This window comes from Oryctolagus cuniculus, chromosome 6, assembly GCF_964237555.1.
Source record: "Oryctolagus cuniculus chromosome 6, mOryCun1.1, whole genome shotgun sequence".
Classification (NCBI taxonomy): domain Eukaryota; kingdom Metazoa; phylum Chordata; class Mammalia; order Lagomorpha; family Leporidae; genus Oryctolagus; species Oryctolagus cuniculus.
In genome coordinates, this window is record NC_091437.1 from 168010495 (window position 1) to 168023092 (window position 12598).

The window sequence follows — 12598 nt, forward strand, 5'->3', positions numbered from 1 at the left end:
CTTCCATCCATTGGTTCACTTCCAAAATGGCAGAGCAACCGGGCCTGGGCAGGCCAAAGCCAGGAACCCAGAACTCCATCCTGAGTCTCCCACTTTACGGGCAGGGACCCAAGTAGCTAGGCCATCTTCTTCCACTGCTTTCCCAGGTGTATTAGCAGGGAGATGATTGGAAGTGGAGCTGCTGGGGCTCAAACCAGGGTTCCAATGCAGAATGCCTCTGTCACAAGCTACAGCTTAACCCACCGTGCAACAAGGCTGGCCTTAAGCATGTGGTTTTTGTTATCGATGCTAGTGCTACAGTATATTTCAGTAAAGATTTTCCACTGTTAAACCAACCTTGCATTCCCAGGTGAGTCCAGCTTAGTCATGATAAAGAATCCTTTTGTATGTATTGTTGGATTCAGTTTGCTGGTATTTCGTTGAGGATTTCCATGGCTATATTGGTCTGTAGTTTTCTTGTTATATCTTTTATATGCTTCATATATTTTATATACATACACCTGTGAATGCACATTGCTTTCCTAACTCATTTGAGAGAAAAAGATTATATTGAAATTCACAGAGGGGGGAGAGAGAGACCATCTATCTCCTGGTTTACTCCTCAAGTACCTGCAAAAGCTGGGGCTGGGCCAGGCTCGAGCCAGGAGCCAGGGGCCCTGTCAGGCTCTCCCATGTGGTGTAGGGACCCAGGTGCCTGAGCTGTCACTGCTGCCCCCAGGGTGCACATTAGCAGGGAGCTGGGAATCCAGCCCAGGCTCCGGTACTGGACCTGGGAATCCCAAGCGGTAGCTTCACCATCGTGCCAGACACCGCCCCTGCTTGGTTTCTTCGTTAAGGTAACTCAAGTCATTTAAAATCATCTTGGAGCGTCTCCAGGCAGACAGGTGCTGTGACTATCGTAGAGTGGAAGGTGCGCTGCGTTGTGACACTGGATCTGGCCAGAGTGTGTTGAGATACTCTTGTTTTGCCTAATGGTCAGTCTTTTTAAAGTTGTCTGTGGGGCTGTCGCTCGTTTGGTGCAGTAGTCAATCACCATGACCCCAATCTGAGCTCTGCTCCCGTTCCTGCTTCCTGCCTATGTGCACCCTGGGGGGCAGCGGTCAGCGATGGCTCAAGTGGCTGAGTCCTTGCCACCCTCATAGGAGACCCGGATTCTAGGTCCTGGGTCCTGACTTTGGCCTGGCCCAGCTGTCTGTTGTGGGCATTTGGGAAAAGAACCAGCAGATACAAGATCCATGGGTCAATCTCTCTCCCTCTGTCTCTCTGCCTTATAATTAAAATGACAATAAATAAAAACATAAAAATAATGTCTGTGCATGTTCGGTATAAAATTCTGTCTATATTTTTAGAACTTCCTTTGAACATTTAAGGTCTTCACTATTTTTCTTTTCTACTTTTGCTTTCTCGTAGAGGCATTGAGAGTCTCCTGTAATCCTTGTACTTTGCCACTGTCTCCTGTCCCTCAGTTTTGCTCTGTGGTTTCAGGCATGAATGGAGGCTCCCCAGGGAGCCTTGCGGTGTCCCCAGATCCAGAGAGCAGCAGGCACCCCAGGGAACAGCCGCAGGTGTGCCCAGGCTGCCGAGGTCGTGGTATTGCCTTGATGGAATAAGTATGACCATGATTTCCACAGAGGTGGTTTCACTTCTGCCCGTGGTAGGTTGCACAGCTCTGTCCCTGCAGAGCCGCTCTTTAAGTGGGATCAGTGCATCACAGGGAAAGTCTAATTTTCTTTTCTTTTGGAAATGAGCGCTTAGCCAGGTGAACCTGTCTTCGTGGGTGATTGTAGCACAGTACCCCCTGTCTGTTCCCATATGTGGGGCTGGCCAGGCCCTGCCTTGCCCCGTGCAGCTGAGTCTGCACACCCGAAACCTGCAGCTGTGGCGCTGTGGTGCATGTGCGGCTGCCTTGTCCCCCACAGCTGGACCCTGGCTCTGCGGATGCCCCGGCCGACAGTGTGCGGGCAGTCAGCGTGCGCACCCTCTACCTGGTCAGCACCACCGTGGACAGGATGAGCGACGTGAGTGAGCAGGGCCGCCCGACCCCACTGCTGCGGCTCAGCAGGGCTCTTCCAGCTCGAGGCCGCTGCCCCGCTGCATGGGAGGTTTCCCGCCCTGCCCTCCTGGGCAGCAGTTGAACAGTGCTGTGGGCAGTGGCCAGGGGTGCCTGGAGGCTGCCTTGGCTGCAGCAGGACGAGCAAAGGGTCTGCCCGGGTCACTCCCACCTCCCTGGTCCCCTGGAGCGTGCCAGGAGTGCTGCAGCCTCCTGTGGAAGCTGCCGCGTGCAGCCTGCGCCCCGTCCTCTGCTCCCAGGTTCTCTGGCCGCACCTGCTCCAGTTCCTCACCCCTGTCCGCTTCACCGGGGCCCTGACTCCCCTCTGCAGAAGCCTTGTGCATCTGGCCCTGAAGAGGCAGGAGGCGGGGGCCGATGCCTTCCTCATCCAGTTCGATGCCCACGGTGGGTACACAGGATGCCCCGCCCACTCCTGCGGGCCGTCCTGGGGGCTGAGTGACGGTTTCTTCGTTTCTTTCCTGCAGTGAACCTCCCGTCTCCCTATGCCATCACCACGAGACTCCTGGTAAGCGCCATCTCTCTACAGCTCGCCGGGCTGGGGAACAGACTCAGGCTAACTGCACCCCCGCCCTCTGAAGACCTCTGGGGAGGAGGGGCTCTCCTCGCTGTCTCCCGCCCCATCTCTGTGGCCCTTGCTGCCTTTTTGGTGCAGAGCCGCCTGGCCGGTGCTCAGGGCAGGGTCTCCCTCTGCCCCCGGGTGGCCGTTGAGGCCCTGGGAGCTCCATGCTCAGACCCTGTTCTCCCTACCTCCCCAGGCTGTGTCTTGCAACCCCTACCTGGGGGATGGGCGTGGGGTGGCCTCACTGCGCCTCCTGCACGTGCTGCACCCCAACATCCACCCTCTGCTGGGTCAGTACTGGGAGAGTGCCGTGCCCCTGCTGCTGAAGCACCTGGACGGTGAGGCCCGGGGCCAGGGGCCACGGCTGGGGGAGGGCTGCTGCCAGGGGAGCCTGCTCTGGGGTCACTGTCACCGGTAGCATCAGGGCTTGGCAGGGGTGACAAGAAAGGGTCTGGGCTGGACGGTGGCTCCTTCCTGGAGCCACCTGGAGCAGATGGATGCGGGGTTGGCCGCCACTGGGTCCTCGCTAGGAGCCCTGAAGTGGGGTGGGGCCTGAGCCAGGAGAGGTGCTGGGCTCTGAGGACCCCGCGGGCGACTGTGGTTTCAGAACACACGGAGGAGACTCTGTCCCCGAAGGAGTGGGAGGCGAGGCTGCTGATGGTGAGATGGGCGGGCCGGTCCTAGGCACTGAGACGTCTTCTGTGTTCCGTGGTGGGAGAGGGGCCGGGGGTGGCACAGGCCAGGACCTGCGCCTTCCAGGGCCATGGGGCGGCCCCAGCCCCGTGGTGCCGCTGCACTGAGCCTCTGGCAGCCAAGGCCAGATTCCAGGCCTGTGAGCCACCTGGCCGTGGGAGCCTTTCTCCCACCCGCCCGCCGCCCGCTGCCTCAGCTCAGGCCAAGCGCTCGGGCTCCTGAGCCCCACGGTGTCCTCGTCCAGTTTCTGCAGGACACTCTGGCTGTTGTTTCTGACAACACGTGGATTTGCCAGCTGAGCCTGGAGATGTGCAAACAGCTGCCCTGCTACAATGGTGCGCCCCGGGAGAAGGTGAGAGCCGCCTGCAGAGGGCTGGCAGGGTCCTGAGGCCCCGAATGCCTGCGGCTCGCACCCGTCCCTCGCTGTCCGCTCTCGGCAGAGCCTGGGAGAAGGCCCGGGCGCCTCCTCCCGTGCCTGATGGCTGGGAGATGGGGAGCCCAGCACTTGCCTGGTCCGTGCTCCCTGCAGCTCCACATCAGGCTGGCAGGATGGCACCCAGGAGCAGCCGTGGCAGCACCGCGTTCTCTGTCTGTTGCAGAACTTCTTGTATAAGTGCATAGGAGCCACCCTGCGTGCTGCTTCAAGTAGGGAGGTGGTGAGGAAGCACCTGCGTGAGCTGCTGGAGACGGCCAGATACCAGGAGGAGGCAGAGCACGAGGTGCCACCCCCGCCCGCCGGCCCGCGTGTGTGCGTGGCATCCCCGTGTGTGCATAGCACACGTCTACATGCGTGCTGTGGACATAGGTGTATGTGCATAGCGCTGTGTGGCTGCACCTGTGAGCTGTACCGTCTACATACATGTGTGTGTGCAGTGTGTGTGCTCCCCCTGTACACAGGTGAAGGCGCGTCCTCCTGGCCCGGCTGTGAGTGCACCTGTGTATCTTCCCAGGGCCTCGCCTGTTGCTTTGGAATCTGTGCCGTTTCCCACCTCGAGGACACCCTGGCCCAGCTGGAGGACTTCGTCAGGTCAGATATGTCTCGGAAGTCCATCGGCATTTTCAACATATTTAAGGTATAGGGACCATGTTGGACCCTGGGCTGGGAGGGCCGTCCTGTCAGCCCCTGCACTCCATCCGGTGGCCCTGAGGGCTGGGGGTCCTGCCCTTCGCAAGCTTGCACTGGGGCAGGAAGCCACGTCAAGCTCCTGGGGCCCTTCTGGCTCCCTACAGCCCTCCTGGGGGCGTGGGCCGTCACCCAGCTGAAGGGGCAGCAGGACCTCCCAGAGGCAAACCCTGGCGGGGCTGGGGGCCGGGAAGGGAAGGGCCACCTGCTGCCCTCTGGTGGCCGGCAGGGGCTGTGTTCTGAGTTAGGGAAGGTGTGGATGCCCAGACGGCAGCGGTGGTGCCTGCTTCCTCTTAGGTGACTCTCAGGGCTGCCCCGGGCGTGCAGAGGTGGGACAGGCTTGAGGGCAGAGGGCTGCTGGGAGCCACGCACCGTGGCCCAATTTCCCCTGTCTCTTGGTCCCCTGGGGGCCTGTGCCTGGCCAGCCGTCCTCCTGCCGTCCCTACACCATCCTCAGGGACACAGGCCTCTGGCTCGGTCCTAACTCTGCCATTGCCGGCTGGCTCTGGCCCCTTTTCTGAGAAAACTTCAAGATGTTGGGAGCTTGTGGGTCTGTGTCCAAGGCTCCCTTTCGGTGAGTCAAGTGAGTTCCTGCCACTACCTCTGCCCGCCAGGATCGAAGCGAGAGTGAGGCGGACAGGGTGAGGAGTGCGCTGGTGCTGTGCTACGGGCACGTGGCCTCGCAGGCCCCCCGTGAGCTGCTGCTGGCCAAGGTGGAGTCCGACATCCTCCGGAACATGTTCCAGGTCTTCAGCACCAAGGTGGGCACCATGGCTGCGTGGGGCGGGCAGGCGAGGGGCCTGCCGACAGCAGTGTCTCACGTCTTACTGCTTCCACTTTCTGTCACTCAGGTTCTGGGAATAAAGATAGAGAGCAAGGTACAGTGGGGACGGAGCGGGCTCTTCCTCACTGTCTCCTCTGCCTGGCTCAGACTCGCTGGGGCTCCTGGGCGCAGGCCCTGAGCGGGACTGGGGAGCGGGGAGGCATCGGCATCTCCTGGCAGCCGGATCCTGGGCTTGCACCCCAGGGGGGCCGAGCCCCAGGCAGTCCAGGGACAGGCTCTGCTCCCTGCTGCTGTCGGGCGCTGCCCCTGTTTGGACCCCTCCTGGCCCCCCTGAGGCCCAGCCCCAACCTCACTAACCTTCTCCAGCACTAACCGACGAGTTGGTTGGGCACCTTTTGAAGAGCAGACTCTTCTGTGTCTTGCAGGGTGGCTGGGAGGGTGATCTTTGGCCCTCCATGCCCTCAGGACCCTGCCCGACCCCTTCTCCAGGGCCTGCAGGTGGGGAGCAGCCATCCAGGGCCCCTGGCCGTGGACATGGCATCTGCCCTGTGGCCTGTCTGCCCAGGACTGACATGGGGCCCTGGGCTCCACCTTGGAGAGCCAGGAAGAAGGGGGGACGTTGGCTGTGCGGGGAAGAGAGGCGTGTCCACAGCCTGTGCTGGTGGCCACCGCCCAGGGGCTGAACCACCCTGGGGCAGGTGTTGGCGGCCCCTGCAGCCCCTGTGGCTGTGCCCTCAGGACCCCACCCTGAAGCAGTGCCTGGTCCAGGGCCTGTGCATGGTGAGCCAGGCTATTCACAGCAGCGTGCAGGCCGACAGCTTCCAGTTCTCCAAAAAGGCAGAGCTGGTGGCGCAGCTGATGGTGAGTGCTGGGGGGCGGGGGTGGGGGCCACCACAGCCGTGGGAGGAGGGGAAGGGGCCAAACAGGGAGGAAAGCTGGAACCCCCCCATGGGCTGAGTCCCGCGGCTGCCTCCCCAGGAGTTCATCAGGGCAGAGCCCCCAGACTCCCTGAGAACACCCATTCGGAACACAGCCATGCTTACCTGTGCCTGCCTGGTGTATCCTTCCTGTGTGTGCCCGTGTATGTGTGTGCACATGCCTGTGGGGGGCAGCCTTGGACCTGGAGCACACTGAGCACGTGGCCCCTGTGCTGTGCACATGGGCTCAGAGGTGTGCGGGGGTCTCTGCGGGAGACCTTAACCTGCTGCTCAGCTCCCTGGAGCCGGCACTGGAGGAGCAGGCTCAGGCAGACGTGGTCCACGGCTGCCTGCACAGTGTCATGGCCCTGCCGCCGGAGCCCCAGGAGGAGGGTGCTGACTGCCAGGAGGTATGGCTGTGGGTCCTCACCAAGGGCCAGCGTCTGCACGGGCAGCGGGAATGCCTTGTGGGCGGCAGGGTCACCGAGGGGGCTGGCAGCCTGGCTCTGCTTCCAGCTCCTGTATCTGGACACCATGCGTGCCCTGGAGAACTTGCTGACGAGCCTGCTGCGGAGAAACATGACGCCCCAGGGCCTGCAGGTCATGGTCGAGGTGTGTCGGGGCCTCTGCTGGGGGCGGGGCCTGGTGACCGGCTGCTCGCCTGTCTTCCTGTCCTCTCTTCCCATGGGGGCACCACGATGCCCCTTGCCGATGTGGGGAGCAGGGCATTGTGGACCGAGTGATGGGCAGGCCCTGGCCTTGAAGCCACACAGGTGCCCTGCTTGGCCCTGCAGCCTGGGAAAGGTGGCCTGGCGGGCGGCCTCTGGGGTTGCCCCGAGCCAGCACCTGTGTGAAGCCCCCTCTCCCCCAGCACCTGAGCCCGTGGATCAAGTCCCCGAGGGCCCATGAGCGGGCACGTGCACTCACCCTGAGCGCCAGCCTGCTGCGCTACTTCCTGGAGCACCTGCGTGTCAGCGTGAGTCCCCGGGCCCGGCTTTCTGGCTGCCTTCTGCGGCAGTGTTGCCCCCCCCCCCCCCCCCCCGGTTGAGAGGTGGGTTGAGGAGTTTCTCAGGCTCGGCACAGAGTTGAGCCAGGTGGTCCCAGGCCTGCAGAGCCCCGGCTGAGGGCACTGCTGGGACTGGGTTCCAGAAACACCCGCCCGTGAGATGCTGGACTTTGTCCTTTGCCAGATTATTGCAGGCTTTTTCCCGGCGGCAGAGCTCTCATCCTCTGGTGTGTTTCTGGAAGCCGCTCCTGTGCATGCGAGCGGGGCTCTCCCTCCCGCTGGAGCCTCTGAGTCCCGCGCGCGAGTGCCCTCACTGAGGGCAGCGGTGCCTCCCTCCCATCAGGCTGCTTTGGGCAGAGGCCAGGTTTCTCCCAGACAAGGGCAGCAGGGTTAAGAGCCTGTGCTGGCTGAGGGCCACTTCCCTGGGGGCCCAGTGGGAGTGGAGGGGCAGGGCCCTGGGCAGTGGGAGGCGAAGAGGGCAGGGGAAGGATCAGGTGCAGGGAGGTGGGCCCGGGCCAGTCCACAGGGGAGTGACCTTCCGGGGCACATGCAAGGGCGTCGGCCACGCGGTGCCTGCGTGGCTGTCCTTGTGTGTCCCGCCCCCGGCGGCCATTCGGGGCTGGCTCTCCGTCTGCGCACACCAGCGCTCCAGCAGCACCGTGTGGACTGGATGCCAGGGCTGAGCTGAGGATGCGCTGGGCCGCGGGTCTGGGGAGAAGGAACTCACCACACAGGGCCGTGTGACGCCGGGGGCCCAGGGCTTGGGTGCAGGCTCCTGGCCCCACGCCGGTCTTCCCCCAGGCCTTGGTGCCCTTCCACAACCTGGGCCTCCTTGTCGGCCTCTTCTCGCCACGATGCGCAGACCTGTGGCCTGCCAGCCGCCAGGAGGCTGTGGACTGCGTGCACTCCCTGCTCTATCTCCAGCTGGCCTATGAGGGTGCGGTCTTGGGGGGGGCCGGGAGGGATGAGGTGTGGAGCTGGGGCCCCTCAGCCTGACCCCTGTTCCTGCCTCACCCCAGGCTTCTCTCGAGACCACCAGGATGACGTGGCGGAGCAGCTCCCCCCACTCAAAGACGGCCTTGTGCACCCAGACCCTGCCACCCTCTTCCACAGCTGCCACAGCATAGCCCAGGTGCCTGCCCGCACGACAGAGCGGGGGAGGGCTGTGCCGGGCTGGGAGGGCCTCCCGCAGCCTCTGCACTTGCCCTCATTGGAGCCATCCCGTCTGGCGCTGGCCCTGTGTCCTGTGCCTGCCGGCCCTGGTTCTCTGCCTGGTGAGGCCTGGCCGTCACCAGCCCGCACACTGCAGATGTGGGTCCCTGGAGCAGACTCGGAACCATGGTGCCAGTGTCGGTGCGCACAGGCCGCCTGTGCTGCTGCCTGCCTGCCTGCCTGAGAGCCACGGGGGCTGTGGGGGCACCAGGCCAGGTAAGTGGGGAGCAGCAGGTGCTTCTCCCACTGCAGTGTGGGAGGCGGCCCCGTGGCTCCCCGCTGCCTTCCCTGGGCCCCAGGCTGGCCCTGAGCTGTCCTGCCCCCCAGGCCCAGTAAGGCCCAAGATTCCTTTCTCCCAGGCCCCCCTAAGGGCCACGAGAAGTCAGGACATGGCTGCACTCCCGTTTGGGAGTAGCCCCTGGGGTCTTGAGGCGTTGTCTCCAGCAGAGGACAGAGGGAGGAAGGGGTCCCCTGGGTTGGGGGCTCAGCCCTGGGGAGCAGAGACCACCCGGGGCCAGTCAGGCTCGGGTGGGACTTGGTCGTCTTGGGGTCAGGCCTCAGTTGCCTCCACCTTCCCTTGGCTCCACACTGCCACGGTTGCTGGAACTCCTGGCCCTTCGCTGCTTTGTCCCTTGCCGACCTGGTCGTCTTGGGGTCAGGCCTCAGTTGCCTCCACCTTCCCTTGGCTCCACACTGCCACGTTTGCTTGAACTCCTGGCCCTTCTCTGCTTTGTCCCTTGCCGACCTGGTCGTCTTGGGGTCAGGCCTCAGTTGCCTCCACCTTCCCTTGGCTCCACACTGCCACGTTTGCTTGAACTCCTGGCCCTTCTCTGCTTTGTCCCTTGCCGACCTGGTCGTCTTGGGGTCAGGCCTCAGTTGCCTCCACCTTCCCTTGGCTCCACACTGCCACGTTTGCTTGAACTCCTGGCCCTTCTCTGCTTTGTCCCTTGCCGACCTGGTCGTCTTGGGGTCAGGCCTCAGTTGCCTCCACCTTCCCTTGGCTCCACACTGCCACGTTTGCTTGAACTCCTGGCCCTTCGCTGCTTTGTCCCTTGCTGACCTGGAGGAGAGCCAGGGCCCCCGTGGTGGCACAGGCTGCTGAGCGGCCTCCTCCTTGTTCTGGAGAGTTCCAAGGTGGCTGCACAGGGCCTCCCCCAGCTCGCCCTGCTCAGGAGGGGCCCTGGGAGGGCACCTCAGCTGCCCAGTGCTTCTCCAGGAGTGCCAGCCCGAGGTTGGAGGGCCACACGGGGCGCGTCTGACGGTGCCCCCCTCTCCGCTCACCTAGATCATTGCCAAGCGCCTCCCACCAGACCAGCTCATCAGCCTCTTGCTGACCATGTTCGAGGGCCTGGGAGACCCGGACAAGAACTGCTCTCGAGCCGCCACGGTCATGATCAACTGCCTGCTGCAGGAGCGGGGCAGCGCGCTGTTGGAGAAGGTGAGGGCGGGGCGGGCGGGACCCGGATGGGGCCAGGCTGGGGGCGCTGTTGGAGGTGGGGCCGGGGCGGGGTCAGAGAGGGGCGGTGCCCTGCTGGAGGTGAGGGCGGGGCCAGGCTGTGGCAGGGCAGTGCAGTGCTGGAGGTGAGGGCAGGGCCAGGGATGGGGAGGGGCCAGGCTGGGGCGGAGCAGCACGCTGTTGGAGGTGGGGCCGGGGCGGGGTCAGAGCGGGGCGGTGCCCTGCTGGAGGTGAGGGCGGGGCCAGGCTGGGGCAGGGCAGTGCACTGCTGGAGGTGAGGGCGGGGCCAGGCTGGGGCAGGGCTGTGCACTACTGGAGGTGAGGGCGGGGCCAGGCTGGGGCAGGGCGGTGCACTGCTGGAGGTGAGGGCGGGGCCAGGCTGGGGCAGGGCGGTGTACTACTGGAGGTGAGGGTGGGGCCAGGCTGGAACAGGGAGGTGTACTACTGGAGGTGAGGGCGGGGCCAGGCTGGGGCAGGGAGGTGTACTACTGGAGGTGAGGGTGGGGCCAGGCTGGGGCAGGGCTGTGCACTACTGGAGGTGAGGGCGGGGCCAGGCTGGGGCAGGGCGGTGCACTGCTGGAGGTGAGGGCGGGGCCAGGCTGGGACAGGGCTGTGTACTACTGGAGGTGAGGGCGGGGCCAGGCTGGGGCAGGGCTGTGCACTACTGGAGGTGAGGGTGGGGCCAGGCTGGAACAGGGAGGTGTACTACTGGAGGTGAGGGCGGGGCCAGGCTGGGACAGGGCTGTGTACTACTGGAGGTGAGGGCGGGGCCAGGCTGGGGCAGTGCACTGCTGGAGGTGAGGGCGGGGCCAGGCTGGGGCGGGGCAGGGCACTGCTGGAGGTGAGGGCGGGGCCAGGCTGGGGCAGGGCTGTGCACTACTGGAGGTGAGGGTGGGGCCAGGCTGGGGCAGGGCGGTGCACTGCTGGAGGTGAGGGCGGGGCCAGGCTGGGGCAGGGCAGTGCACTGCTGGAGGTGAGGGCGGGGCCAGGCTGGGGCAGGGCGGTGCACTGCTGGAGGTGAGGCCGGGGCCAGGCTGGGGCAGGGCACTGCTGGAGGTGAGAGCGGGGCCAGGCTGGGGCAGGGCGGTGTACTACTGGAGGTGAGGGCGGGGCCAGGCTGGGACAGGGCACTGCTGGAGGTGAGGGCGGGGCCAGGCTGGGGCAGGGCTGTGCACTACTGGAGGTGAGGGCGGGGCCAGGCTGGGACAGGGAGGTGTACTACTGGAGGTGAGGGCGGGGCCAGGCTGGGGCAGGGCAGTGCACTACTGGAGGTGAGGCCAGGGCCAGGCTGGGGCAGGGCAGGGCACTGCTGGAGGTGAGGGTGGGGCCAGGCTGGGGCAGGGCTGTGCACTGCTGGAGGTGAGGGCGGGGCCAGGCTGGGGCGGGGCAGTGCACTGCTGGAGGTGAGGGCAGGGCCAGGCTGGGGCAGGGCACTGCTGGAGGTGAGGGCGGGGCCAGGCTGGGGCAGGGCACTGCTGGAGGTGAGGGCGGGGCCAGGCTGGGGCAGGGCGGTGTACTACTGGAGGTGAGGGCGGGGCCAGGCTGGGACAGGGCAGTGCACTACTGGAGGTGAGGCCAGGGCCAGGCTGGGGCGGGGCAGGGCACTGCTGGAGGTGAGGGTGGGGCCAGGCTGGGACAGGGCGGTGTACTACTGGAGGTGAGGGCGGGGCCAGGCTGGGGCAGGGCAGTGCACTGCTGGAGGTGAGGGTGGGGCCAGGCTGGGGCAGGGCGGTGCACTGCTGGAGGTGAGGGCGGGGCCAGGCTGGGGCAGGGCAGTGCACTGCTGGAGGTGAGGGTGGGGCCAGGCTGGGACAGGGCGGTGTACTACTGGAGGTGAGGGCGGGGCCAGGCTGGGACAGGGCAGTGCACTACTGGAGGTGAGGCCAGGGCCAGGCTGGGGCGGGGCAGGGCACTGCTGGAGGTGAGGGCGGGGCCAGGCTGGGGCAGGGCAGTGCACTGCTGGAGGTGAGGGTGGGGCCAGGCTGGGGCAGGGCGGTGCACTGCTGGAGGTGAGGGCGGGGCCAGGCTGGGGCAGGGCAGTGCACTGCTGGAGGTGAGGGTGGGGCCAGGCTGGGGCAGGGCTGTGCACTGCTGGAGGTGAGGGCGGGGCCAGGCTGGGGCGGGGCAGTGCACTGCTGGAGGTGAGGGCGGGGCCGGGGATGGGGCGGGGCCAGGCTGGGGCGGGGCAGGGCACTGCTGGAGGTGAGGGCGGGGCCGGGCTGGGACAAAGTGGCTGTGCACCTACACCTGGCCGCCCCCAATATGACCTTTGTTGCTCTGCCCTCTCTCCTGTGGGCCAGTTAAGGACAAATATTTGTGTTAATCCGAAGACAGATTCGTCAAAACCAGCCATGCCTAGAATCACAGGGAAGAGCAGTCCAGAGGGAGCACTGGGAGTGGGCCGTGGCTCTGGCTGAGCTGGGCTCACGGGGCTGTCCCACCTGCCTCTTCTGGGCTGACTTGCGTGTCTCTGTGCCCAGCACCTTCCAGTCTGCTGGGCACCCGTGGGCCAGGTGGCTACTAGAATGCAGCTGGAGGGTTTGGGCTTGGCCCGTTTCCCTGGGGGGGTGTTGAAGCCAAGACTTTGGGCAGAGAAGCGGAGGCGTTGGAGTTGGCGCAGACAGCCACGGCAGAGCCTCCTGCCAGCTCCCAGGCCTCACCCCAGCTGCTGCCCTGTATCACAGGCGAGGGGAGCTGGTGTGTGGGTGCAGGGTGGGCTTAGTGCCCTTCTGCTTCTCGGCTGGGTGTGTGGGTCACTGACCCGGGCTGTGTCCCAC

At 65.0% G+C, this 12598-nt stretch overlaps 1 protein-coding gene across 7 annotated transcripts in view; it reads left to right on the forward strand.

The window, feature by feature from the left end:
• Positions 1 to 12598, forward strand: part of MROH1 (maestro heat like repeat family member 1) — a 74745-nt gene that overhangs the window by 50966 nt on the left and 11181 nt on the right. For 6 of the 7 annotated variants that reach the window (XM_051831188.2, XM_051831192.2, XM_051831185.2 and 3 more), the window contains 18 exons: positions 1920 to 2018; positions 2311 to 2455; positions 2536 to 2576; positions 2827 to 2968; positions 3238 to 3290; positions 3568 to 3675; positions 3923 to 4042; positions 4274 to 4396; positions 5061 to 5207; positions 5298 to 5324; positions 5969 to 6091; positions 6209 to 6288; positions 6443 to 6557; positions 6664 to 6759; positions 7019 to 7123; positions 7955 to 8090; positions 8173 to 8285; positions 9651 to 9803. In XM_051831188.2, the coding sequence (XP_051687148.2) occupies positions 1920 to 2018; positions 2311 to 2455; positions 2536 to 2576; positions 2827 to 2968; positions 3238 to 3290; positions 3568 to 3675; positions 3923 to 4042; positions 4274 to 4396; positions 5061 to 5207; positions 5298 to 5324; positions 5969 to 6091; positions 6209 to 6288; positions 6443 to 6557; positions 6664 to 6759; positions 7019 to 7123; positions 7955 to 8090; positions 8173 to 8285; positions 9651 to 9803 (1926 nt within the window). The remainder of the gene's footprint in view (positions 1 to 1919; positions 2019 to 2310; positions 2456 to 2535; positions 2577 to 2826; positions 2969 to 3237; positions 3291 to 3567; positions 3676 to 3922; positions 4043 to 4273; positions 4397 to 5060; positions 5208 to 5297; positions 5325 to 5968; positions 6092 to 6208; positions 6289 to 6442; positions 6558 to 6663; positions 6760 to 7018; positions 7124 to 7954; positions 8091 to 8172; positions 8286 to 9650; positions 9804 to 12598) is intronic. The other variant, XM_051831189.2, reaches the window with a different exon arrangement.